At 41.4% G+C, this 24,595-nt stretch overlaps 1 protein-coding gene across 1 annotated transcript in view; it reads left to right on the top strand.

Moving 5' to 3' along the window:
• Positions 1–9,773: 9,773 nt before the first annotated feature.
• The window catches only part of NHERF1 (NHERF family PDZ scaffold protein 1), a 58,707-nt gene continuing 43,885 nt past the window's right edge, over positions 9,774–24,595 (top strand). Inside the window, exon 1 of the mRNA XM_026701940.2 lies at positions 9,774–10,487. Coding sequence (XP_026557725.1) covers positions 10,041–10,487 — 447 coding nt within the window. The 5' untranslated portion in view covers positions 9,774–10,040. The remainder of the gene's footprint in view (positions 10,488–24,595) is intronic.

Here is a 24,595-nt window from a genome sequence, read left to right as displayed (position 1 = left end):
GCCTGACCCAAGTCCTTGGGAAGAACTCATTAGATGGATAAAAAATGCCAAATCCAGTCCAAATGTCTGGCTGATTATGCAACCAATCATAATAAAATTAACCTTGTATGCCACCCAATTCTCAATGACTCTGGATGGCTCACAACCATAAAACAAATTACAATGCAATCATTTGGGGGGGGCGGGGGGGGGCGTTAACCAGATCTCAGGAGAGGAATTTTGTCCAAAGAGGGCTAAATCCTTGGTTTATGAAATCATTGCAATTGTCTACATGCCCACAAATCCAAGTCCATGCACCTCAATTTGCAAAGTGCAATGAGTAGGTTTATGTAACATACTAAGACAAAGCCAAACAAAGTACAATTATGGGTTATGGCCTTGCCTGATCTCAGCATCTGCCCTAATGATCAGAATAACTCAGCAATGCTGGTTATTGTCTCCTATCAGTGACTTTTTATCTTCTTTTCTTCTCTAATCTGTTGGAGGAGGAGATGGGTGGAGTTAGTGACTTATCAAGCCAGCAATATTTTCCCAAGACAGCAATTTGTTCAAGAGGCCAAAAAAAGAAATCTTTCTTTTCATACCATATGAACGTGTATACATTTTGTACATTTTTTTTTTAAAAAAAGCCTCTCTTTAGTCAATGTGATTATATTGTAGGTATTAATATGCTGAGCTATTCTTGGAAATGTTCAGAAAAAAACAGCTACACTATACACCTACCCCATGCTCAGAATTTTTTAAATTGTGGATTGACTCAGAAATTACAAGCGGGATCTCTACAATACCCCACAGGCAGGTTCAACAACATACCGTGTTTCTCCAACAATATGCCCCCCCCAATAGGAAGACCCAGCATGTTTTCTAGGCATAAAATGAAATTAAGCCCCTCCCCCCAAATTTAGGCCTAGTTTAAAACATGCGAAATTGGGGGGGGGGGAGGCAGGCGGGGAACTTGCCATTAGGAGTGCCCCGCGGGCAGCTACGCCTCATCATCAGCCGCTCCTAACACCATGGTGGAGCACGGAGGGCTCCCTTATCCCTCCCTTACCCGGGTCAGCAGGCGGGCAGCGTCAGTTCGGATGTCCAGCAGCGTTTCAGCCGCTTCTCAGGCCTCCATAGCTTCCACGGTTCCCACTGATGCTGGCGCCTCTCTCACCAGCGCCATCTCCAACAACAGCATCTGAGTCAGTCCCGCTTTCTCCCCGTCCCCGTAACAACAGGAAAAAAATTTTTTTTTGAGGTACCTGGGAGCGCCGCGCGCTGCATTTTGGTTTAATCCCGAGCGGCTGGGTGGGCGTGAGAAGAGCCGAGCGAGCGTCTCTGCTGCTGCTACCCTTGGTGCTCCAGCCTCGGGCTCTGCAGGTTTGCAAAAGTCCTGGTGCGCAGCCTGTTCCTGCATTCCAAGCGCCCAGGCCGAGCTGCAGCTGTTCCTCTCTCGCCAGCACCATCTCCAATAACAGCGGCAGCAGCGGCGGTAACCGTGAAAGTTATGGAGGCAGCTCCCCACCCGAGAAGTGGCTGAAATGCTTCCATGGTTCCCGCAGCTGCTGCCGCTGTTATTGGGGATAACATGGGGGGGAGAAGAGAAATTAATTCACCCCCAAAAAGACGTCCTAGCCGTTTTTTCGGGGCTCAAAAAGAAAAAATAAGGCCCGGCCTTATTTTGTGAGAAACACGGTAGTAAGAAATCCATTGGTGGAAAAAAGCAGCAGGAGGAAGTTCAATGTACTTTGGGCCTGTACTTTGCCCATCAATCCATAGTAGCATTTCTCAACCTTGGCATCTAGGTTGGCTGGACTTCAACTCCCAGAATTCCCCAGTCAGCCGTTCTGGAAGTTGAAGTCCACACATCTCAAAGCTGCAAGGTTGAGAAACAATAGTAGTGGCATGTTAGTACAAAATCAAACCCTCATTCTGTATTATAGATTCAAGAATACACTGCATATTTATTATTATTTTTATTAAATTTGTTTGCCACCCATCTTAAATTTGTAAACTGGACAGCTTACAATGTTAAAAAGGATAGAACTATACAAATCATGTATATAATACAAATAAAATACTATAGAAGTATAAGTTATCAACTGTAACTAAAAGTTGGGTAGGGTGGGAAGTGGATGTGAGGGGGGGAAGTGGGTCTGTTATTAATCTATCAACTACTTCAAGCATGAGATTCCCTCATTGGAGCGCCAGGGCAACTGGCAGAACCAGATTTTGAAGCTCTTATAAGAGGGTGGGAGCGGATCAGATGCCACACTTGTGTGACAAAAATGTACACATACAGGAGGCAATGATGGATTCTGGTTCGTGATGTATGGTGTTACAAATGAAGCTAGATACAGTTAGACTGTGGCCTTAATATTAGCCCCCACTCCCAAACCAGGAGACAGTGAACTCTAGTCTCATGCTAGGCACAAAGGCTAGGTGGGTGATCTTGGGCCGATCACTTTCAGGGCTAGAAAGAAGGCAAGGGTAAGCCACAAGAGCAAGCAACAAAAATGATTTGGGAACTGGAGGCTAATACATATGAAGAAGGGTTGCAAGAACTGGGCATGGCTACTCTAGTGAAGAGAAGGACCAGGGGAGACATGATAGCAGTCTTCCAACATTTGATGGGCTGTCACAGAAAGGAGGGGGACAACTTATTTTCCAAAGCACCTAAAATCCAGACAAGGAACAATGGATGGAAAAAGATCAAGGAGAGATTCAACCTAGAAATAAGGAGAAATTATCTGACAGTGAGATCAACCAACCAATGGAACATCTTGCCTTCGGAAGTTGTGGGAGATTCATCACTGGAGGCTTACAAGAAGAGATTGGACTGAAATGGTTTAGGGTCTCCTGTTTGAGCAGGTTGGACTAAATGACCTAAAAGGTCCCTTCCAACTCTGTTATTCTATTCTATTCTATTCTATTCTATTCTATTCTATTCTATTCTAATTCTAATTCTAATTCTAATTCTAATTCTAATTCTATTCTATTCCTAAAGGCCTCACCAAGAAAACTGCTGGGAATCATCCAGGCAGTTGCCAGGGGTTAAAACTGACTCAAAGCCACGTACACACAAAAGATATAGGCTTGAGCTTTATGCGTTTCTTTAAAAATAAAAACAAGTAGTTAGAGCTGTCCATTCTGTGAGTGGGGATCTAATTCTCTCCCAAGTGAGTCTTTGAGAGCAATTACTATATATTCTAAACGTTACAGTTGCACTGACCCTCTTAAGAAGGTCGGGAATTGCTGGTTATAAATAAATATTGGAAATAATGGGAACAAAATTTAGTGTGCTAAAAATTATTTAAAACAGCTGGCAGCAGTTATCCACTGTTTGATCCAACAGTATTTGCAGTTCTATCCAAAGCAAATGGCATTTTTCTTCCAGATGTCCCAATGATGAGTTAACATATTTATTTCAGAATTGTTGTCAGATCTTAGATCATGTTCTAATGCATGCTTGCTAATTTTTTTATTTTTAAATCTTGAGGTAGGGTTTTCTCATGCATATTATTCAGTAATAACACAAGTTCCTTGAAAATGAACTTGCTTATTTAAAATGCATACAGGCATTTATGCATGTAAAAAAACCTGGCTATCTGAATAATTTCTTTGAGATATTAAAAAAATGAAGAGCTAAGATTAAAGTGTAAATCAAGACATAAATAAGGCAGACAATTAAATGCTAGCATGATAAATCACACAAAGGAAATAAGGAGCCTTTTTAAATGATAAGACCTAAAAATAACAATATCAAATTAATCTTTGGATTATGCAAAGATATTAATCAAATGTTCTACACTGTAATACTATTAACAACCATATATAACATGACATTTTCTTAGAAGTCCTCTTTTTCATCTACTGAAAAAAACAAATGGACCAGAAAAAAGCAAAATGCAACTGCTATAAATCAGGCATCTATCTATCCATCCAATCTTACATATCATTGTAGTTATATTGTTTCTTGCACAATGGATCAATAATTCTTGATTCCTTAATAGATTCCAAATACTGGAAAAAATGTCAAGACACTAGTAGGCAGCTTTGACAAGCATCAACAGCTCTAAAATAATTTGTATGATTTTCAATGTCAACTTATAACAAGTAGAAGAAAAGTCCCAAAACAAAAGATACACTTATCTCCAAATCCTTTTTTTTTCATCACTAACGGGATAATTGCAACCAATCTTGCTGAACATTCTATGGTGTACAACATGCACATTCAGTAGGAAATTTTTCTGTTGTTGGTTACACTTTGAAAAAAAATGCTTATTGTTTATAACAAACTGCCACTAGTTTGTGTGTGTGTGTGTGTGTGTGTGTGTGTGCACAGGCGTGCCTAAATGTATGTGTATAACCATATCTATACACAGAGAGAGAGAGAGAAATGCTCACCCCTATACGTAGGTGTGCACACACACACTTTGTAAGAAGATAAAGCATGCAAGATAAGGCAGATTAGCATTTGAGAACAGCTAAATGTGGCATAGATAATAAGAAGTCTGGACAAGCCTTTCTAAGAAGTAATTTTACTCAAACTGAGATGGAAAGGCATCTAGAATTAGGGAAGTCTTAGCATGTCAGAATGTTGCAAATAGGAGGAAAGAAATGTCATGGAATCCAGATGTTTTCAATAGAAAAAAAAAAGCTCTTACCTGCATCAACTTGGAGAGTCTAACTCTTTAGAGCTAAGACAGCAGGCCCAACAAATGTTGGGGCCAAACAAATGAAGCATTAAGGCAAGGTGATTGAAGATAAGCAATAAAATTTACCTGTTGTTGATGTATAACTTCTCGGCCTGTCAGCCTTTTGATGTAATCCAGACAAGAAGCACTTGATTTAAAAGAGCCATCTGGAAATCAGATTAGTCCAGCTTATGGGTAGGGAGCTTACCTTCAAGCAGGGCAAGGCAGGGCAAAGAATGTAGATTCCTTATGAGTCAACACTGCTGAATTACCAATTGGAATGGATAGCAGTACAAAGGCCCTGAAAGCACCTTCAGATCAGGTGAGTGGATGCCACTGACTGATGCAAACAGACAACACAACAAAGGCCCATTTAAATCATTACGGAAGATCCAAATCAAACAGCTACAAAGGAATTTCATTTCTTTCATTACAGGAAATTTCTGTGTATCAGTACAGGAGAATTGCTGATCACCACTGAGGCAGATTTTTTTTGGGTGGGGGGATGGGGGGTAGGAGGGAGAATTGATCCTATATCCAGAGATTTCTGATGAGAACTCAACAAAATAGAGATGTTCCCTCAGTCAACATGTCTGTTAAGGCAGACAATGCACTGGTTTAACAACTTTTCCCGCTCCCAAAGCAATTAAGAGAACAAAGGAGAAACTCATTTCAAAACAAGTATGTGGGGGAAAAGAGTGGGTTAAGAGCAAAACAGATACGTAATGTGTGGGTGAGGTCCCGAAAAAGAGAGAGGTGAGACGTTTAAGGAACAAAACACAATATATGAAGCAACGTATGGACATAATGGAAGCCAGAACAATTTGCAAACATAAAAGATATGGGGAGATTTAGTGAATACTGTTGGTGTACATTAAATTTATTTATTTATTTATTGCTTGCTTGCTTTTGTTAAATTCAAAGCTGCCTAATCCCATTATGACTTTTAGGCATGTTTCCCACTTTTTTTTACCTCATGTCTTTAATTTCTTTAGTTTATTATTTCCCTCTCCTTTCTTTTTCTTCCTCTGAAAGGGAACAGTGTGGTGTTATTAATTTTAACTATTGCACATTTTAGTTGTTTTTAATCTTTTTTTCTCATGTAACCTACTTGGGGTGAGGGAAGAACAATACAATACAGAAGTAAAGTAACAGCATTAGTATCAACTTAGCTCCTTTCCAACAGAAAGATTTGCAGACTGATGTGCTAATGAGATGGAATGGATTTAAGGGTGAACACCAGGGAACCCGACATACACCGACCTCATTTCCTGCAGCATCACCTGCCAGACAGAATTGGGTAAAGAAGAACGCTCATAAACCAAGACATCTTCACAAGTAAAACTGAAACCGTTCAGATATTTCAAAGCCTAAGCTCTCAGGACTAGAACAGAATAGCAGACTTTCAAACACTTTATACTAGTTTGAGCAAGGAAGTTGAAAAACAATGTAAGTATGGGGCAAAAAATATGCTGTCACTCCATTGAACTATTTCAAGGGCAAACTAAGGGAGCAGACCACTCCGCCAGACAGAACCAAGAGAAGGGGCTGAAGTAGAACAACTCTGAGGAAGATGGGCAGTTGATAGATAGATAGATAGATAGATAGATAGATAGATAGATAGACAGATAGATAGAGATGATAGATGATAAATGATAGATGGATATTAGTTGATAGACATAGATGACAGACAGACAGACAGACAGACAGACAGACAGACAGACGGGAAGGATATTGTTACTTCTTCCCATGCTGCAAGAACTGAAGGCCCAAAGATGGAAAGTTCTCAACCAGACTTAGGGAAATTCCCATGAATTTCTGGGCTTTCTGGAATTTCTGCAACCATCCAGACTTCCACTAGAAGGAAACAAAGAGACAAAAATCACCACACTCTTGACCCTGACTTAGGGATCACATTGATTGTTGTGGTCCAGATGCAATGCTCCTACGCTCATAGCCACTAGCAACTCAGCTTTCCTCTGCAGAACTGTTCAGTTCTGGGTGAACAGGGAATGTCAAGTCTATGAAGGGGCTAGAGGACAGGATAGTTTCCTGGAGAGGTAGGGAAGACTCAGATTGATTTAACTGGTTCCATTTCTTTTAAACTGACTCCTGCTAGTACAGAAGATCTAATTGGTGCATGGGCTCAGATGTTTCAAGAAACACAAAAAGTGTAGATGCAGCCCAGCCTTTTTATTTTTATGATATACAAAAAAGGGAGGGAGGTCAGAAATGAAGAGAGATACAATCTACTGTAAATTATCTAATTAATCAGTCAAGAAACACTTAATTTAGTTTCTGTTTAAGCTATTGCTATAAACTTTCTAGTTTTGAATACTATATAGAAAGGATTGCTTTACAGATTGTATTTTCCTATATAATTTTGCTGTTTCTTGGGAAATTAGATGATTGAGCTCACCTCCTAGGTACTAATATTGCTCCAATATAATATCCTGTGACTTGAAGCAGTGAGGGTCATTGCTGGCCCTGAACTGGCCTCAGAGTAAGATTCAGATATCAGAAAAAGCTCTGCTGCAGGAAATCCTTAGACTGAGATTAGGAAGTCACGAGGTCAATCTCTGAGAAATTCCCATGAATGTATGTGTATGTCAGATTTGTGCTCTCTCTTTCTACTCTGATGAAAGTCATGCCAAATAACAAAACTTAAAACAACATAATAAAAAGTCAAACAGGTAGATCAAAGGAGAGATGTGGCTTTAAGGATTTCCCCTCAAAGGAAAGATGTGGCTTTATGAATTTCCTAAAGAGTAGGGATCAAACACAACTGTATTTTGCAGCCTGAGAAAATGTCTCTTACCTTGTCAACAAAGGATCAGCTCCTTGTCTACCCCAATTTCTTAGCAGGAGATGCAGGCTCTTAAGAAGACCTTAAGTCATTTAGCATTCAACCAGCAAGAGGAAACTAGAAACCAAGTTTCGGGTTCCCCAAGAACAATCCATTCTTGGTCTCCAAATTATTGCCATGTTATAATAGGATTGGACTTTAAAATAAAAAAGAGGTTGCATGCCCAAGAGCTATTAGCTGGGGATCAGAAAGGAGAAGCTGAGATGGATAAGGCGAACAGAAGGCAGGCCTTCTCTAATGCTTTGCTCAGGAATGTAGATGAAAATATTATTTATTACAGTCCATCTTCCTTCCAGGATTTCTAGGTTGTATACAAGGGGGAGTCCTTCCTCCAATTTTTCCTCACAAAAACCTTGTGAGATAAGTTGGGTTGAAAAAAATTGTCTGGTCCAAAGGCACCTAGAGAACTTCCATGGCTGAGAAAGCAGTTAAATATGGGTTTATTTACCTAGTCCAACACCTTGATGGGTATTTTATACATGGAATAATTGGGTTTAGTAACTGGGACCAGGACTGCCATTGTTAAACAATGCGGTCATGAAGCAACTTGTCACATGACTGTATTACTTAGTGGCAACCATCTTAGCAGTCCTAGTTGCTGCTGTATGCCTGAGGTGGTCATTAAGCAAGAGGCAAAAGTCTCAGGTAAAGAGGCTGGGGTTGCTGTGGGACAGGGGTGGGGTGTCATGAGTGAATGTGATTGAGGGGCTGGGAAGGCAAACACAGATTACACAAAATTTAGGAGAGGGTCTATGTAGGCCATGTACAGATAGGTGCTTTGGACGGGAGAAAAAGTGGGATTGATTTACCAGAGTGACTTGCAATCCCTGCCAACTTCCCTATTGATTTTGCTTGGGTGAAGCTGGCAGGGAAGGTTAAAAAAAACCATGTGATCACATACCTGCAACTCCCTGCGATGTTATAATCATAAGCTGGGCACCTGACTGCCTGCCCTGCAATTATGAGACTGCAGGGGTGCTGCAATGGATGTGACTTGGGGGACTGGTTGTACGTCTATTTTCTTCAGCACTGCCATAACTTTAAACGGTCATTAAACGACTGGATGGAAATCAAGGAGTATCTGTATTTATTATATGCTAAAATATGACGCAGAGGCAGTTTGCTGAAGCGCTAGAGGTATTGACTAGAAACTGGGAGACCGGGTGTTAGTTCTGCCTTAGGCACAAAGCCAGCTGGATGACCTTAGGCCAGCCACTTTCCCTTAGCTCTAGGAAGGAAGCGATGGCAAACCATGTCTGAAAACCTTGGCCAAGAAAACTGCAGAGACTTGCCTTTGGCAATTGCCAAAGACAATACTGATCCCAAGGCACCCAAAAAATACATAAAATATATGAAAAGAACACTGGAGTTCTGAACAAAACACCAGCGAGCAAGAGATCCCATACAGATATGTTACATTTGTGACTCAGAGACTCGAACTACCTTTCCATTTACCTTAGTGGAAACATTAGCTCAGATGGTCTCTTACCAAGCTTTGGACTGAATAAGATCCATTTTGTCTCATAAGGTTTTATCTCCTGGACGTGTTGTGGGAGTGTCATTTAAGGTACCGGAAGGTGTTTGTGGCATGCAGATGTCTGTATCTGTTTAGGACAAAACACGTTTGATTCCCCATGACGGAGCTCCCAAAACAGGTGGCAACAGACTTTTTTCAGCGATGGGTGTTCGATTTGGGGTGGCCGAAAGTCATTTCCGTCGTCCAGTTCCTTGTTCTTTTCTTTCCCAGGTTAAGTAGATACACATTGTGAGGCCGCCCCGTGCTTAATTTGTGTCCTCAATTAACTGGGAAGTTTGTTTTATTTCATTAAACGTAATGAGGTTTACATGCCATCGAAGTCGATCGTGACTTTCCGTCCCCAAAGAGCTGTTTTTCATAAAAGAAAATTCATATTTACCTTCTAAGATAGTATAGACACTCCAAGCAGCAACCGCGCTTCGTGGAAGAAAGGTGTTTTTTTTTTTTTGGGGGCAATTATTTTTGTACCACCTGGGCGGCCAATAAAGAAATACAATGAAGAACAAGGGGCGGGCTTCTTATTTGCATGTTTCCGCCTCCCTTCTCATTTCCGATTTGCCTTCGCCTTCGAGAGGCGTGCTTAAGGGCCTTGCAACTCCTTTCTCTCGAATATCATTGGTCCGGCGACATCAGTCGTCAGAGTGCCCCGCCCCTCTTGATAAAATGTCAATGATATTCTGGAACGCCCAGACGCCGATGAATGTTGTGATTGGCGGAGCAAGAGGCTTCTTAATATATTCGCAATCGGGGATCCGGTTGCTCTCAAATCGTTCCGGGCCCGCCCTGGGAAACACCTGCTACCGCTCCGAAGCGGGACTGCCGGAGTGCTTCGGGCTAAGCTGGTCCCTTCGAAGTTACTCGCTTCCAAAGACTTTTGGCATCCTTCAAGTAACTCGGAACGCTTTCGCTTCCTGTTTGAGGTTCTTGGGACATTTGATCCATCGAAGGACGAAGTATGGACAACGGGGGAGGGAACGAACTGCGGCTCTTGCCTCGATTGTGCTGCCCAGAAAAGGGGCCGAACGGTTACGGCTTCCATCTACACGGGGAGAAGAGCAAAACGGGCCAGTTCATCCGGTTGGTGGAGCCCGACTCCCCGGCCGAGCAATCCGGTCTGAAGGCTGGCGACCGCTTGATAGAAGTGAACGGAGACAACGTAGAGAAGGAAAGTCACCAGCAAGTAGTGAACCGCATCCGAAATTCGCCCGGGTCGGTGCGCTTACTGGTAGTCGACTCGGAGACCGACCAGCATCTGCAGAAGCTGGGCCTCCAATGCCGCGAAGAATTCATTCGAGGGCTGCCTGAGAAACCCGAGGCAAGGAGCGGCGAGCAGGAGGCTACCCGGCAGGACCAGAACGACATGAAAGCGGATGGAGAGGAAAACCATCACGCTGCCCAGCGGGTAAAAGTCTAGGTCTCATTCCGGGGTGGGGTGGAGTGGGGTGTGGGAGCTTACCGATGCAGGAGGTCGAAAGGTTGATCTGCAAACGCGCAAGGCAGAAATTCAACTGGCCAGGACTTCCCATCACCGAATCCGGTCAGGGCTCACTTCTTTGGGTTGTTTCCTCTCCGCCCCCCGGCCTTTGCGTGAGGTTTTTCGAACGTGGCACTGCGGTGGCCGGCGGAACTACCTTACACCCGATTGAATTTCTGCCAATCATGTTAAAAGAAAAAAGCACAAAATCTCTGTTGGATGTGTGTATGGGGGAATAAAGGAAAATTAGGCTAATTATACAATTAAGTGGGTTAGGCGAGGATTCCTCACGGGGAGAACCAAGAAAGCACGTTTAACAACTGTTTAGTGTGTGTTCCTAAGCACATCTGGCACGGCAAGTAGGTGCGCCTAGAAGTAGTAGGAAGGAGCGAATGAAAAGTTTTCGCCTTTTGTTGATGAATGGCAAAACCCCAAGTCCCAACCCCCTTCTTGATCTTTCAATCCCCTTGGTGCGATATGGAGAAGGTGGTTTCTGTTTGTGATCGACAAACTGCGTTCCTATTTAAAAGGCAAAGAAGCCATGTTGACTGGAGAGGGGGGAGGAGGACGCGGAGGGAGAGAAACCCAAGTGAAAGCAACAAGTTTTGTTGTGACCCTTTCTCCCCCCACCCCGGCCACCCCGATCCGGGAAAGCTGTGGGTGGTTTCCGCCGGGTGAGAGCCGAGCGTGAGTCCTGCTGGCAGCCGCACTGTTGCGTAGCGCTTGCCCTCGCCTCGGGGCTTGCGGAGAAGCCGAGAGTAGACTTCGGTGGAAAATGTAGGAGACGAGGCTGTGCAATGTGAGCCTGGCCAGTCTCGGGTGTCTGCTGCCTTCTCAGACTTCAGAGATACTCCCCCGTGGGAAGAGAACCGGGCATTCCTGTGACCCGGAGGCCCACATCTAGTTCGGGGTGTTCTTTGAAAAGATCGGGGAAGGGGGCGTTGTCAACATCTCCCAGTGTTAGATCAGCCAAGCGGAAAGAACGCTGGAAGAATTTGGGCTTCGCTGCTTGATCGTGTCAGTGTTCCCCTGTACCTGAATTATGAGATTAAGTGGTGCCTGGTACTCTTTGTAACAACTCCACCTCCCCTGTAAAACTTTTTTTTTTTTATGGTACACATGGAAGCTGAAATCCCCTTGGACCAACCTACATCAATCTGCTCCATTCCCAGATGTGCCAAAGCTACATTTGGGAATTGTGTTCGGAATTCGAGGAAGTGTGTGCTATTAAAAAAAGGCCAGAAGATACTAGAAAAAAATGGGGTGTTGCCTACACTTAAATCACCCGTGGGGTGCTTTACTCCACAAATGTAGTTAGGTCACTTTATTTTACTTCATTATGTCATCGCATTCTATCAAAAGTAAAGGTGCTTTTATGTGATAAATGGGGCTGCCACCTTAGGTTCATGTATGCCAATTTCTTTCCTCCCTTGTTACTTTGCTAAATCAAAAGATAAACTCATTAATTGTTTTAAACAAAGCTTTAAAAATAATTAGCACTTTCCTGCACACTTCTTAAACTCTGGAAGGCATAGAATAAATCAAATCAAGTACTTACTGCTTATTGAGCTACCATAACCTGGTATTAAACATTTGGTGAATTTTTAATTGTCTCAGTGAAACTGGCCCCATCTTGAGGCCAGCAGGGCACAGAAAACTTTGAAGTTTTAAAATCAGAGGGGTAGAAAAAAAGAAACCCAGTTATCTGAACAACAGGCTGGAATTGTTGCTTCTTGAAACTAAATCTTGTTTTCCTCCCCATTTTTTAAACATAAACCTGTTCAATTTTTTTTCATTTCCCTAGATAATTTAGTGAGCTCAGATCTTTTCTGCTTTTATATCTTTTGGATTGATTTATAGAGAAATTAAATCTGTCCCACTGATCTGAGAGGTAGATTTAATTTCAAGACTGGTAGGACCAAGTATTGCTGGTCACGACCCATATATATGAACTTGAGGAAGAAGATGGTTTGGTCAACTTGCTGAAACTTGAAGCTAAGCTGACTTTGGGGAGAAGGTTCAACCAATGGTGGCTGTAACCAAAAAGGCCCTGTTTGCTATATCCACGAGCTTAGCCTCTGCTAAGGATAAACCATTATATCTTTAGGAGATCATAGTTTAGGGACCAACATGCTCATTCAACTATTGAGGCCTAACAAGTTTTTTTTAACTGATACTTAACATGGATTAATATAATAAGGTTTTCTCCACAGCCTCCAAATATATAAGAAAGAAGATAATGATAAAAAAGTTCTTTTACTTTAAAATCCTATTAAAATAATTTTGATTGAGAAGCATTTCTCTATCTTGGAAATCTACAATGTTGTTTCCACTGAGGTTCCGAGGTAGATATAGGTCTGCTTATAGATTTGTAGTGGTGCATTTTGTGACTTCTCTTGTTAACAATCAACTTTTGAGGGAGAGATGATGGGCTTCTGTTTTGTATGAACCTTTGTTGAGATAGCTCCGAAAACAAATGTAGCGATTCACTGAAACCATTAAATTGAGTTTTAAAAACTGAAGCAATCAAAGAAAGGTTGCCAATAAAACCAGCAATTAGACCTTTGTCAGGTCAATAGTAACTCCCTTTATATTCCAAGACTTTGATCTTGTGCTGCTTTCTGTTTCTGATTTTGCTTGAAAGGAGGCTTAGGAATATGGATATGAACCCTTGTTGAAAAGCTTGTTGCAATGCAGGGTAATATGCACGTGACCCTTTATGTTTGAAAGGATTAGGGTATTTGAAGTCCCGGATGTGAGTAGACCAAGCAAAAGGCAGGCCCTTTGGAGCTCTGGCCAATACTGAGAATGTGTTTACTATTAAGCGTTGCTCAAACTGGACTTAGAGCAATATGACCAGCAACAACCTTCTGTGAAATAGAGAAGTAATTTGCCTAAAGAAAAAAAAATAAGGGAAAGCTGTACATATAGGGAATGTAGAAAAGGGTGAAGTACAGTCTTCCCATGAACAAATCAAGTGATTGCGATAAGTGCTGTAATGCAAAGCTTGATTAGATTAGTTTAAGTTGTAAATGTCGGCTGTGGAGCGAGCAAATACCTGACTTTGACTGGATTCATATTTGTGGAGAAATGGATATATAGATAAAGGCCAGCAGGGACGTTCGAAATGTACAGCAAATGTGGAATTAGAAAGGACACAATTTGGACTTGAGTCAGCTTTGCTGGAATGTTTTAATACAGATGGGCAGTCTGGTACTTTTTAAATATTTTGGACCACAGCTGCCACAATCCCTACTGGAGTAATCTTGCCTATACTCCAAAAGGTTGGGGAAGGGAACAGATTTGGCATTAACTGAAGGGATCCCAGTCATCCAGAACAACAGTTCTCAAGTTGCAAATTTGGACCTGTCACTGAACCTCAGCATTGGCCAAGTTGGCTTCTAAACATTCCTGCTTCTTCATTCTTGATTTCAGTCTAATATAAATCCTTTGCCACATTCCTACCCATTCTGCATTCTTGGCTGCAGCATAGATTGACTGATTGTTTATGGGCCATCAAACCAAACTCTTAGCAACAACACACTGGTAGGTAGATTTTATCCAGGAATAGATTTTCTAGTTCTATTAGTACCAATATCAGCTCCAGTCGCAAACATACAACTGTATGCCTGTTCAATGTGAAGGACATATCTAAGCTGAATTGATATTTTGAGATTTTAGAAGTTTAGATGCCTTCCAATCAGCTTAGATGATATGGACATTTTAGTGCATTTGAGAAACTTGTGTGTGTCCCCCCTCCCCCCCCCCCGGCCCACACACACTTTGGAAATCCAAATGAAACTGACCTGATTTGACATCTTGATTTGAATGTGCAGATTGAATCAAACTGGTTTTTTTAAAAAATTAGATGGACATTCAAATAGTAGATTTCCTGATTTGAATAGACACAAGAGTTAGTGAGAGTACACAGTGACATGAAAAGCTGCAGCGGCATGGAAAGTTGATGAAGAATTGGGGGAAGACCCAATCCCTCTGAATATTGTAGTAGGAACAGCCAAAGCAGAGGCTGTTTGATTGGAGCATGAAATCTTACAGACTCCACTATGATCTATTTTTAAAAAAAATATTAAAGAAATACCCTTAATATGCTACCGCCTATAATATCTCATTACAGTACCTTTTTAATTTGATTACTGCCTCTTTGGGCTTGATAGGTTAGAAACCATATGCAAATCGCTGGAAGCAGATAGTCAAATCTGCCTTAGTGAAGGGTTACTTCTTGAGGGGAGGCAAAGGGAGAGGATTCTCGCCATTGCCAACAAGCAGGGGTCCTTGATTATTTGGAGCTGCTAGGCATCTGGAATTTTGAAAGTGCATTATGGGCGTTCTCATAAAATGGCTGCTAGGGAGGGGATGAGCTAGCCCACAAACACCCATTTATGCGAAGGTTGCAGGAAAGCAAATGTGGTACATTTGTTCCCTGCAACATTTTTGACCCCTCCCCCTAATAAGCCTAAATTACTGCCTCATTTTCTCTTTACTCTGAGCATGCCAGTTCGTTTTCAATAAAGCAATGTCCTGCAGCTACTCGTCATTTTTATTTTCTAAGAAGTCTTCTGCGGGACCCAGAAAGCACATCTGGGAGCTGTGAGCTTCCCATTTTTATTCCCATTTGAAAGAGAAGATCGAGGAAGCAGGCAGGAATTTATTACTCTTTCTGCTCCTTCAGTGCTATTATGGGACAAAGTAAAACTATTTACTCACATTTGCCTGTAACAGGTAGTTCTGCTTACATGCCACAGTCCTTCTGAGAATTTTTGCTTTCTGTTGGATGTCCCTCTTGTGTCTAGGATTAACTTTGCACAAGAGAGCTTCATGCAGGTTCAGAATCCTACATTTCCTGGGAAGGCCTGCTTCCCAGGAAGGGATTGTGATAAGCTCCATATTCTTAACCTGGGTCGCTTTTACTGGGCTAGGTCAGTTGTATGTAAATAAAATCCATGGATATGCAGCTTTGTTATGCAACACCCTAAGAAAATTGCCCATGTACTAGGTAGGGTTTTGAAAACTGATCTATGAGAGGTAGCAAAATAGTTTACTAAATTCTTTGGGGGACTGACTGAAGAATAGAGATACACTAGTAAGTCAATCAAGCTTTTCCTGGGATGTAAATGATTTAATAATACTTTTTTTGCTGTTGGCAAAGATAGCTGTTTGTCACTAAGTTTTAAGAAGTCCATTTTTTCCCTGCTTATTCCTCTTCCTCTAATGGACTCCCAATTTATACAGTACACTTTTCATCTGGCTGAGCAGCAAGCATTAATTTCCACTGCTCCAATTGCAAGGTCTCTTATAACATTGGAAGTTGATTAGGGAAGAAAGGTATGTGGGCATTTTTAGCCTGTTCGTGTAGTGTGAACATATTTTCAATGCGTGTGTTATTGAGACCCACCCTGAATTTCACTTATAATTAATAAGTGCATAATTTAAATAAAAATGGCATACACTGAGTGCATACATTGAGTTGTGTCAGCAACAGCCTTTCTTTCTTGTACTTTGGGTATGCTCTAGATAAGTGGACCTCAATTCTCAGAATTCTCAGTGATAACTTTGCTAATGGGGGAATTCTGGAAATTCAGATCCACGCATGTACCGATCATCCAAGTTGGGAATAGTTGTATAAACCATGATTTCCAAACCACAAAGCCTGGCTTCGTACAACATGCTGAACTCAGATCAAAGAAACCCTTTTTAAGGCTTACTATATAAAGCATGTCATTGTTTGTTCAGAAATGTGTGTGAAACTGAGCATAGCTGGTAATTGATGTATGCTATCCAATACTAGGTTTCTTCAAAGTGCCCCAGTCACCAATGGTCAGTTTTTGGGATGGTGAAAGTCCCAGAAGTCATCTTAACGTAGCATCATGTTTCTCAACTTCAGCAACTTTAATATGGGTGGGCTTCAGTTCTCAGAATTCCATAGCAGCCAGTCCACACATTTTAAAGTTGCTGAGGTTGAAAAACACTGATCTAGCACACCTAATCCTTACCAGTAAGTAAGCAGAATTGTTTGCCTTTCCATCTTTCCTATTTTGACAACATGTTAGTATGGCTTACATAAGAGTAAGCATATTGCTTGTACTTGAAGGCGCTCCGTTGCCATTTCTAATTATTCATGATAATTTTCTTTTTATGAATAATTCTTATTCAAACATTTAAGAAATTAAAAAACAATGGAAATGTAAAAGAGGAAAGAAGGTAAAAGAAAAGTAACAAAAAACACAAAAGATAACAAAAAACACTAAAAAATAAATACCTAAGTCAGTTATTTCTAATTTTTTTTGCAGCAGTTACAAATACAGCAGTTACCATCTCTGCTTTCCCTTATTGCACATTGTAATTTCCTTCTTCCCATCAACAAAAAAAATTAATTAATACATTCCAAAACCAACAATTTGCTTTTATCAATTTTCAACAAATAAATCTGTAAAGTGTTTCTGTTTCTTTTTCCAGTAGCTGTAGTTTTCTCCTTAATCAAACAAGTCAATATAGCCATTTCTGCAAACTCAGCAATCTTCACAATCCATCCGTTGGTGCATTTTAATTTTGAAATTTTGTGCATATTGCTGAGTTATCATATGTAAAACCAATCGTCCATCAGCCTTTTCTAGCTAAATGTCTGTAAATATTAATAAAAAATGTTCCAGTTTCATCTGAATGTTAATTTTTAAAACTCTCTACCATCATATCTATTAGCATCCAGTATCTTTTCACTTTTTTTTTTTTTTTTTACAAATACACCATACATGATAAAATGTTCCTTCAGTTTCACATTTCTGACAGTGATTAGAAGTACCACAGTACTTTCAGACAATTTCTCTGGTGTCAGATATCATTTTTTAAAATGTTTTCTTTTAAATAGTAAGATAACGTGAATTTCAGATTATTTAACCACATTTTCTCCAAATGATTCATTCGAATGTTATATAAATCAGAATTTTTTGAACTTAACATGATTTCAAATTCTGGTTTAAGTTAGCCAGAAATGGACGCTGTTCAGGGTTATTCAGAGGCATTTGGCTTAGTGAAATTATAAAGTATGGTTTAAGGGCTACAAGCAAAGTACCAGGAAGGAATGTTAAAAAACTCCAGAGAAGTTCCAGAGACAGGAAGTCTAGTCCTGCCAAGAATGTAATAAGGGTTAACGGGGAGGCAGTTTCTGTAAGCAACACCAGAATGCTTCCTTCCTGCCTTCCTTACAGGATTAGGCCAGTAATTTCTTCTAACAACCAGTTCTCCAAACTACTTAGAATGTTAACAATGTTAACACATAGAATAGCTTGCTCTTTTGGGGAAGGTATACTTTTCTCCTTGGTAGTTCCTTGAGTAAAGTGTTGTTTTTCAGCTTGATTGTTTGCCTGGTGTTAATCCCTGCTTACTGGGGTGTTGGCTGCTGGAGGGGATGTGTTCGGGTCTTTTTGTTTCCTTCTTTGCTTTTTTATTTTTTGTTTTAAATTGAGTATAAGTATGGTTTGTTTCTGGGTGTCTTTTGATGGCTGATTTGTGGAAATGCCAAGCAATTTCAGAATTCCTTAGTGTTTGGTGGTTTAGCTTGGAGTCAGTTTGGTGTAGTAGTTAAGGTATCTGCCTAGAAACCGGGAGACTGTAAATGTTAGTTCCATGTTAGGCATAAAGCCAAGGTGATGACCTTGGGCCAGTCACTTTCTCTCAGCCCTAGGAAGGAGGCAATAGCAAGCCACTTCTGAAAAACCTTGCCAAGAAGACTGCAGGGACATGTCCAGGCAATCTCCAAGAATTGGATATGATTGAAAGAAAAAAAAATGATGTTCAGTTTCTCAGTTGAAGCTATGGGTGCTTAACTTTTGGTTGGATCTACAACGTGATATATCAGGTTTGTGTGTTTTGTGGCATCTATAGAAGTATGGGAGGACAGTTTCCACAACTTTTGATAGGCCATTGTTCTTCTTTTGTGATTTAACTTTTCTTGATTAGGTCATTGGAGATTCTCCTGATCAGGTTGTCCAGTTTCTTTATTGGGTTGGTATTTATTGGGAGGTAGTCCTCCAGTAATTATTTGGTTCTTTGTATGTCTCGTCTCTTGTACATGATAATTGTAGTTTGACCTTTATCTGCTGGGAAGATGGTGATGGTTTGGTCCTTCCTTATGTTCCTTATGTTTCTTTCCTCAGCTTTGAGTTGGTTCCGCTTTTGTGTTCTTCTGGTCTGTGGGTTGAATGCCTGCAGGGGTAGGATTCTACCGGTTCTGTCCAGCTCTGTAGAACCGGTAGTTCTGAAGAGCAGCAGACATAGAACTGGTTCTATGTCTGCTGCTGTTTTGGCCCACCCGCCTTCCCGAGCTCTTATCTGACCCTTTATTTCCTGCTTTTTCAACCTCAGCTGCCATTCAAGGCACAGCTGCGGTTGAAAAAGCAGGAAAAAAGTGCCTTTTCAAATGCTGCTTCCCTGCACGGAGCTCTGCTCAGCTGTCCAGGCAGCAAGCTGATGAAGATTTACATGCGTGCAGAATACATCGTAAATCACCAAAACGGTAGTTAAACCTGTCGGATCCCACCCCTGATTGCCTGCCTTAAGTTTTCTTGCATCTTTATGATTTCAAATGCTGCTTCTAAGGCTGCAAAATATTCTAACTGATTTGTATTGTCTATATTATAATTGAGGTCTTTCTGGAGGATATGTTTTGTGGTAGGTAGTGGGTAGCTGGAGTGTTGACTACTCATTTGGGTTCAGGTAGCTCTTTGCTTCTGGGGTTTAGCTTGAGCAGTTTGGTTTGGAGTTTCGTTTTCCTTTTTTTTCAGCTTGTCCTAGATATAGTCTTGATGGTAGCAGTTAGTGTTTTTGTGTGTTCCGGGGCCATGATTTGTTCCAATTACTCCCTGAGATTATGTGCAGTGTGCCAGTATTTCTCTAGCCTGAGGTAATCTTCCATAATTATTATCCATATCATTTTTGGCTGGTTTTGGTGTTTATTTAATGAGAATCATTTTTGACTGCTTTGGTATTTAATAAATGATTAATAAACCATTGATGTTTAAAAAACCATTGGTGTTTATTTTAACAAAATAAACAAGCTATAGCTTCGTGGTTATGTGGATTCACTTTTCGTATAGATAGAAGCCACTTTACCTCAAAATATGTTGCCTAAGCATAAGGGGGTTTCTTTAGGGCAGTGATAGGAAGGAGTAAACGGATCTTGCTTTCATAGCTACTGAGTCATCACTTTCTCCTTTTCCCCGCTAGGGACTGTCTCTAGGTCTGTTAATCGTTCTCAAACATTTATGGCTCCTTCCCTTTGTCCATCCTGACCTCTTCATTAGGAGTGGCAGCTACATTTCTTGGTGGAAGACTTTGATGCTTAGCAGGGCATTGAAATTGATAGCAGAGAGAAATCAGAGGGAAAAAGAGAAGTGAAATTCTGCTCTATATAATGGAGAGATAACAACCAGTTCCCTTATCTTTGGTTATGGGGATAGACACTTCTGTGAATTACATTGTGATATATGCGATTACTGGTCTGCCACTGGGTAGGATGTTAGAATACGGTTAGGAAAACCCAGTTTAAAATCTGCTCTTAGCCATAAAGTTTGAGGAGTAACTTTATGTTAGGTGGCAGTTTTCAAGTACCCATTTTCATCACATTGTTTTTAGGATAATTAGCCCTATTTAGTGTCATGGAGAATTCATCACATGAAGAATGATGAGCAACAAGCCATTTTCTCTTACAGCTTTTAGATTTGTATTCTGAAAGGAATAAAGCCTGGCTTTATATCCTCTCTCTGTTATGGCTGAGTGGCATTAAGGGACATTATTAATGACTTGAACGATCTAATGTCATGTCTATGAAGATTCTCAATCATCCAGGTCATAGTTCTCCCAAAGGTGCTTTTCAAAAGGCAACTGGACTTCTTTAGGTTTTTTTTTTCCTTTGAAAAAATTTCGCTTCTCGTCTGAACTGAAGAAGCTTCTTGGATGAAAAGCAAAATGTTTTCAAGGAAAAAAAAAACCTAAGAAAGTCCAGTTGCCTTTTGAAAAACACCTTTGGGGCCAGAGGTGGTATTCAGCAGGTTCTGACCAGTTCTGGAGAACCAGTAGCAGAAATTTTGAGTAGTTCAGAGAACTGACAAATACCACCTCTGACTAGAGATTTTACAGTATCCTTCCCCTGCCACGCCCACCAAGCGACGCCCTCAGAACCGGTAGTAAAAAAATTGAATCTCACCACTGTTTGGGACGATCTAATGTCATGTTAGTCTTGCCACTCAAGAGTGAATCTCAACCAGTACAGTATAATTGCATGCAATGGGGAGTTTTGATTCAGGCACCTGTTGGAATTCTATAGATTTCTAACCCAGGTGGGAGCATATGTGAAGGTGCTTTGCTCAAATAATTGCACCACTTCCACAGTCCACTGGCTGTTTTCTGACATCACAGTGTCGCAACCTAAAGAGCAAAGGGACTACTCTCTGTTCCTTGCACACTGAAATGTAAGAAATGAATTGCCCATACAGGATCATTGTAGAGATTGGGCTAATGGGAGGTGCCTTGTTCATCCGACACATCGAAAAGTTGGGCTCAGTTGACAATTCAGAACTTTTCAGAGGGAAGGGCAAGATAAAAATGGAACAGAACAAAATGGGAGGGTCTCAGATTCAAATTGCTTTGAGAATGGTTTCTTGACAAAGCAGGACATAATTCTTCACTTATGTAATGTTGCACCCCTTGTTCTGCTTACATCACCCAACTCTTTTTTTAAAAAAAACAACAACAATTACTTATCAGGTTTATTCTGCCTTTCATTCAGGAAATCAAGACAACATTGGAGCTCCTGTCTATTATTCCTCTCACAAATAACTCTATGAATTAGGCTGGGCTGAGTGACTGCTGCAGAGTTACTGCTGCAGAGTTACTTCCCAGCTTTGCTGCCAGTTTATATTCTGGTGACTTGTCTGTCTGTGTGTAAGAGAGCAGTACAATTAGCAGAACCAGAAAATGTTGGTGTTTTTTTTCCCTTTCTTGGTGATTGTATCATCAAGTTCACATTTCTTATAATTGTTGGCTTTGGTGATGCTGGGACACTAAGCAGTGTTAAGTTGCATAACTCCATCAAACACCCATGATATTCAAACTTCTGTCATGTGGGATTTTAACAAGTAAAGTATTCTATATCTTGTTGGTAACCAGCACTGAAAGCGTGTAACCACTTAATGAGGGCAATCTATGGACTATGCCAAACTCCCTCAAAATCTGCCATGCGAGCAAACTCAAGATATCAGGAGAACAGAAGACGTTGCCAGAGATCTTCCTGATAAATAAACTTCCAGGATGTGTCTTCTGCTGCTGGCGATGGCAATTCTCATTCTCTCCAGCTAGCAGCACAGCTTCCTCTAAGGACTATTAAGGGAGATAATGCTAATTAAAAGTGGCTTAAGATACACATCCTTATCAACAGGTGGTTAATGATGTCCTTGTCCTTTGCTACACTTTTTATTGCAGCTGAGGAACAAAGGTCCTTCCTCCACCCAAGGTGGTGGTGCCAAAGGGTCAAGAATGGTTAGGCAGAGGGTTAAAAAGTAGCAGCAGCAAGAGACAAGGAACAGCTGAATCTGCACAATGTTCTCCCAGGAACCTGGTTAATAGTTTCACTGTTAAATCATTCCCAAGGCAATTGCTGAAGATGAACTTTCCCCTGTTCCACTGCCTGCTCTCACAGCAGATATCTTAGGAAAGTGGATGGTTCACCTTTCAAGAAGGATGAAGGAATGTGGCTCTGGTTCTCCAGATGTTGCAGTGCTGGTACAAACCAAAGCATTCTAACTCCATGTAGAATTGAATTGGACTGGATTGAATTGGATCTCTTCCATCAGGATCCGGACAAAGCCCAGAAGGAAAGAGGGAGGCTTGATGAAGAGGTTGAAGTGCCCTGCCCTCATTGTTGCACGCATTATATTGGTTTTGTCCAACCTTCTATACAGGCAGCATGGAGGAAGGAGGTGTTTTATGAATAACTGTACCTGCAGAAATTCATTGGTGCATGGTGAGGCAGTCTGGTATTTTCTTGAGATTTCTCCTCAGGTGGGAACCTCCATGGGCACAGTTGAAAATGAAGTCTATCCTCTCTTCCCTAGCATTATAGGTGAAGCAGCTATGGAAGCGTATCAGAGAGAAAAAAGCCAACCTAGAACTAAGGAGACAGTGAGAACAATTGATCAGTAGAACAGCTTGTTTCCAGAAATTGTAGAAGCTCCGTCCCTGGAGGTTCTTAAGAAGCGATCGGACCATTCTTTGTCCAGAATGGTATAGGGCCTCCTGTCTGAACTAGGAGACTTCAACTCTGTTATTCTATAATTTTGTAATATGACCTCAGGACAGAATTACATAGAGCATTCTGCTTTCATGTGAACTAACTGCTATCTAGTACGTGCTGAGGGCATTCTAGATTCTGAATCCCATTTGATCCACCTCTTAGCTAGATGTTCACGACCTAGTCCTAGACTAAGGCTACACTATCTTTTTTTCAAGTTCAGGACTTTGCTTGTGGTAACATTCTAAAGTCACACTTCAATCATCATTGAGAGAGAAGAGATTATAGGAGAATTGCCATGCTTTATTTACTGTGGGAATGTGGCTGCTTTTGGTTATTGGAAAGGGGGGTTGGGGGTTGGGCGAAGTTTATGGAAAGCTTTTCTTTTCTTGAAGCTTAACACAAGCAACACTTCACAAGGCTTCAATGCCAAAGGGTTACCTCCAGCTGAGATTCCCACTTCCTGTATGTCCAAGAAACTAGAAGCCTCCTCTCTCAGGCTGTGAGGTGAGGTCCATTACTATGTCATTTTGTGACAGTTCTCAGAGCCAGCATTCCTAAGCAAGTTTTCCCATCTTGACTTGAGAGTTTGAATAGTGAGTGCTGTCCCGTGAGTGACTTGCTTTGCATTTTTACTGAAGCAGCTTGGTACATGTTAGTTCAGTTTCACTTTTTATATTTTGGAATAGTTTCTGCTATTCAGAATACTGTAGGTTACTCAATTTCCTTTGGGACCTCTGTTACATACCATACATACCAAATCCCAGTTTCAGAAGAAGCTTCCAGGAATAATCTATTGCATTTGTTCACACAGTGAGGAAGTGCAGAACCTGGGTGGGGATCTGATTATTGTAGGTGACAGAGTTCTGAATTTTTGATTAATGACAGGAGATGTTTGTAATATGCCCCAGTTTTTCCCAGGCTAAACACTCTATCAATTCCATGAGAAGCATTATTGCTCTGTGTTTCTGGGAGCCACTATGTTGGAGAAAGAAATTATCAGTTGCTGGTTGCTATATCCCAGACCTTGCATCTCTGTGCTCTGGGCTTGAAATCGCTTCTGCTGGATTGTCATCAGTCCAGGGATGGGCTGCTACTTGTTCGGATGAACCGGATGTTAATTTTATATCTGGTTCACCGAACCAGTAGTCGCAACAACTGGCTGGCCCACCACCCTACCCCTCCCAGGAGTCTCCACACGGCCCATTTTGGATCCCAAGTAGGTTCAGGGCCCACGTGGAGGCACAGGGAAGGCAAAAAACGGGCCTCACAGAGGCTCCACAAGGTCAGAAACAGGCCCATTTCCAGGCTCCAAAGAGACTCTGGAACCCATGAAGGGAGTTTTTACCATCCGGGAGGCTCGAGGAAAGCCTCCAGAGCCAGGGGAGGGTGAAAAACTGGCATCCTGGAAGTTCTGGAAGGCCGGAAACAGGCCTGTTTCCAGCCTCTGGAGCCCGGGGAGGCCATTTTTGCCCTCCTGGAGGCTCAAAGAAAGCCTCCAGAGCTCAGGGAGGGTGAAAATGGCCCCCGCCACAGTGCAGGAGGCTGACTAGGCCATGCCTACCCAGCAACCAGGCAACTGGTTGCTAAATTTTTTGAAGCCTACCCCTGTATCAGTCCATATACTGAAAAAGTGCATTTGCAGATCCTTTCTTTGCCTTTTTTAGAAGCTGTCATTCTTGAGGCTAGTCATAAAGCTAGGGTGCAGCACACATGAAGTTGGGATGAACAGCTG

This window comes from Pseudonaja textilis, chromosome 2 (assembly GCF_049901715.1).
Source record: "Pseudonaja textilis isolate UNSWEBS1 chromosome 2, rPseTex1.2, whole genome shotgun sequence".
Classification (NCBI taxonomy): Eukaryota; Metazoa; Chordata; class Lepidosauria; order Squamata; family Elapidae; genus Pseudonaja; species Pseudonaja textilis.
Note: the sequence above shows the minus strand (reverse complement) of the source record. Positions and strands in the feature narration are given on the sequence as shown.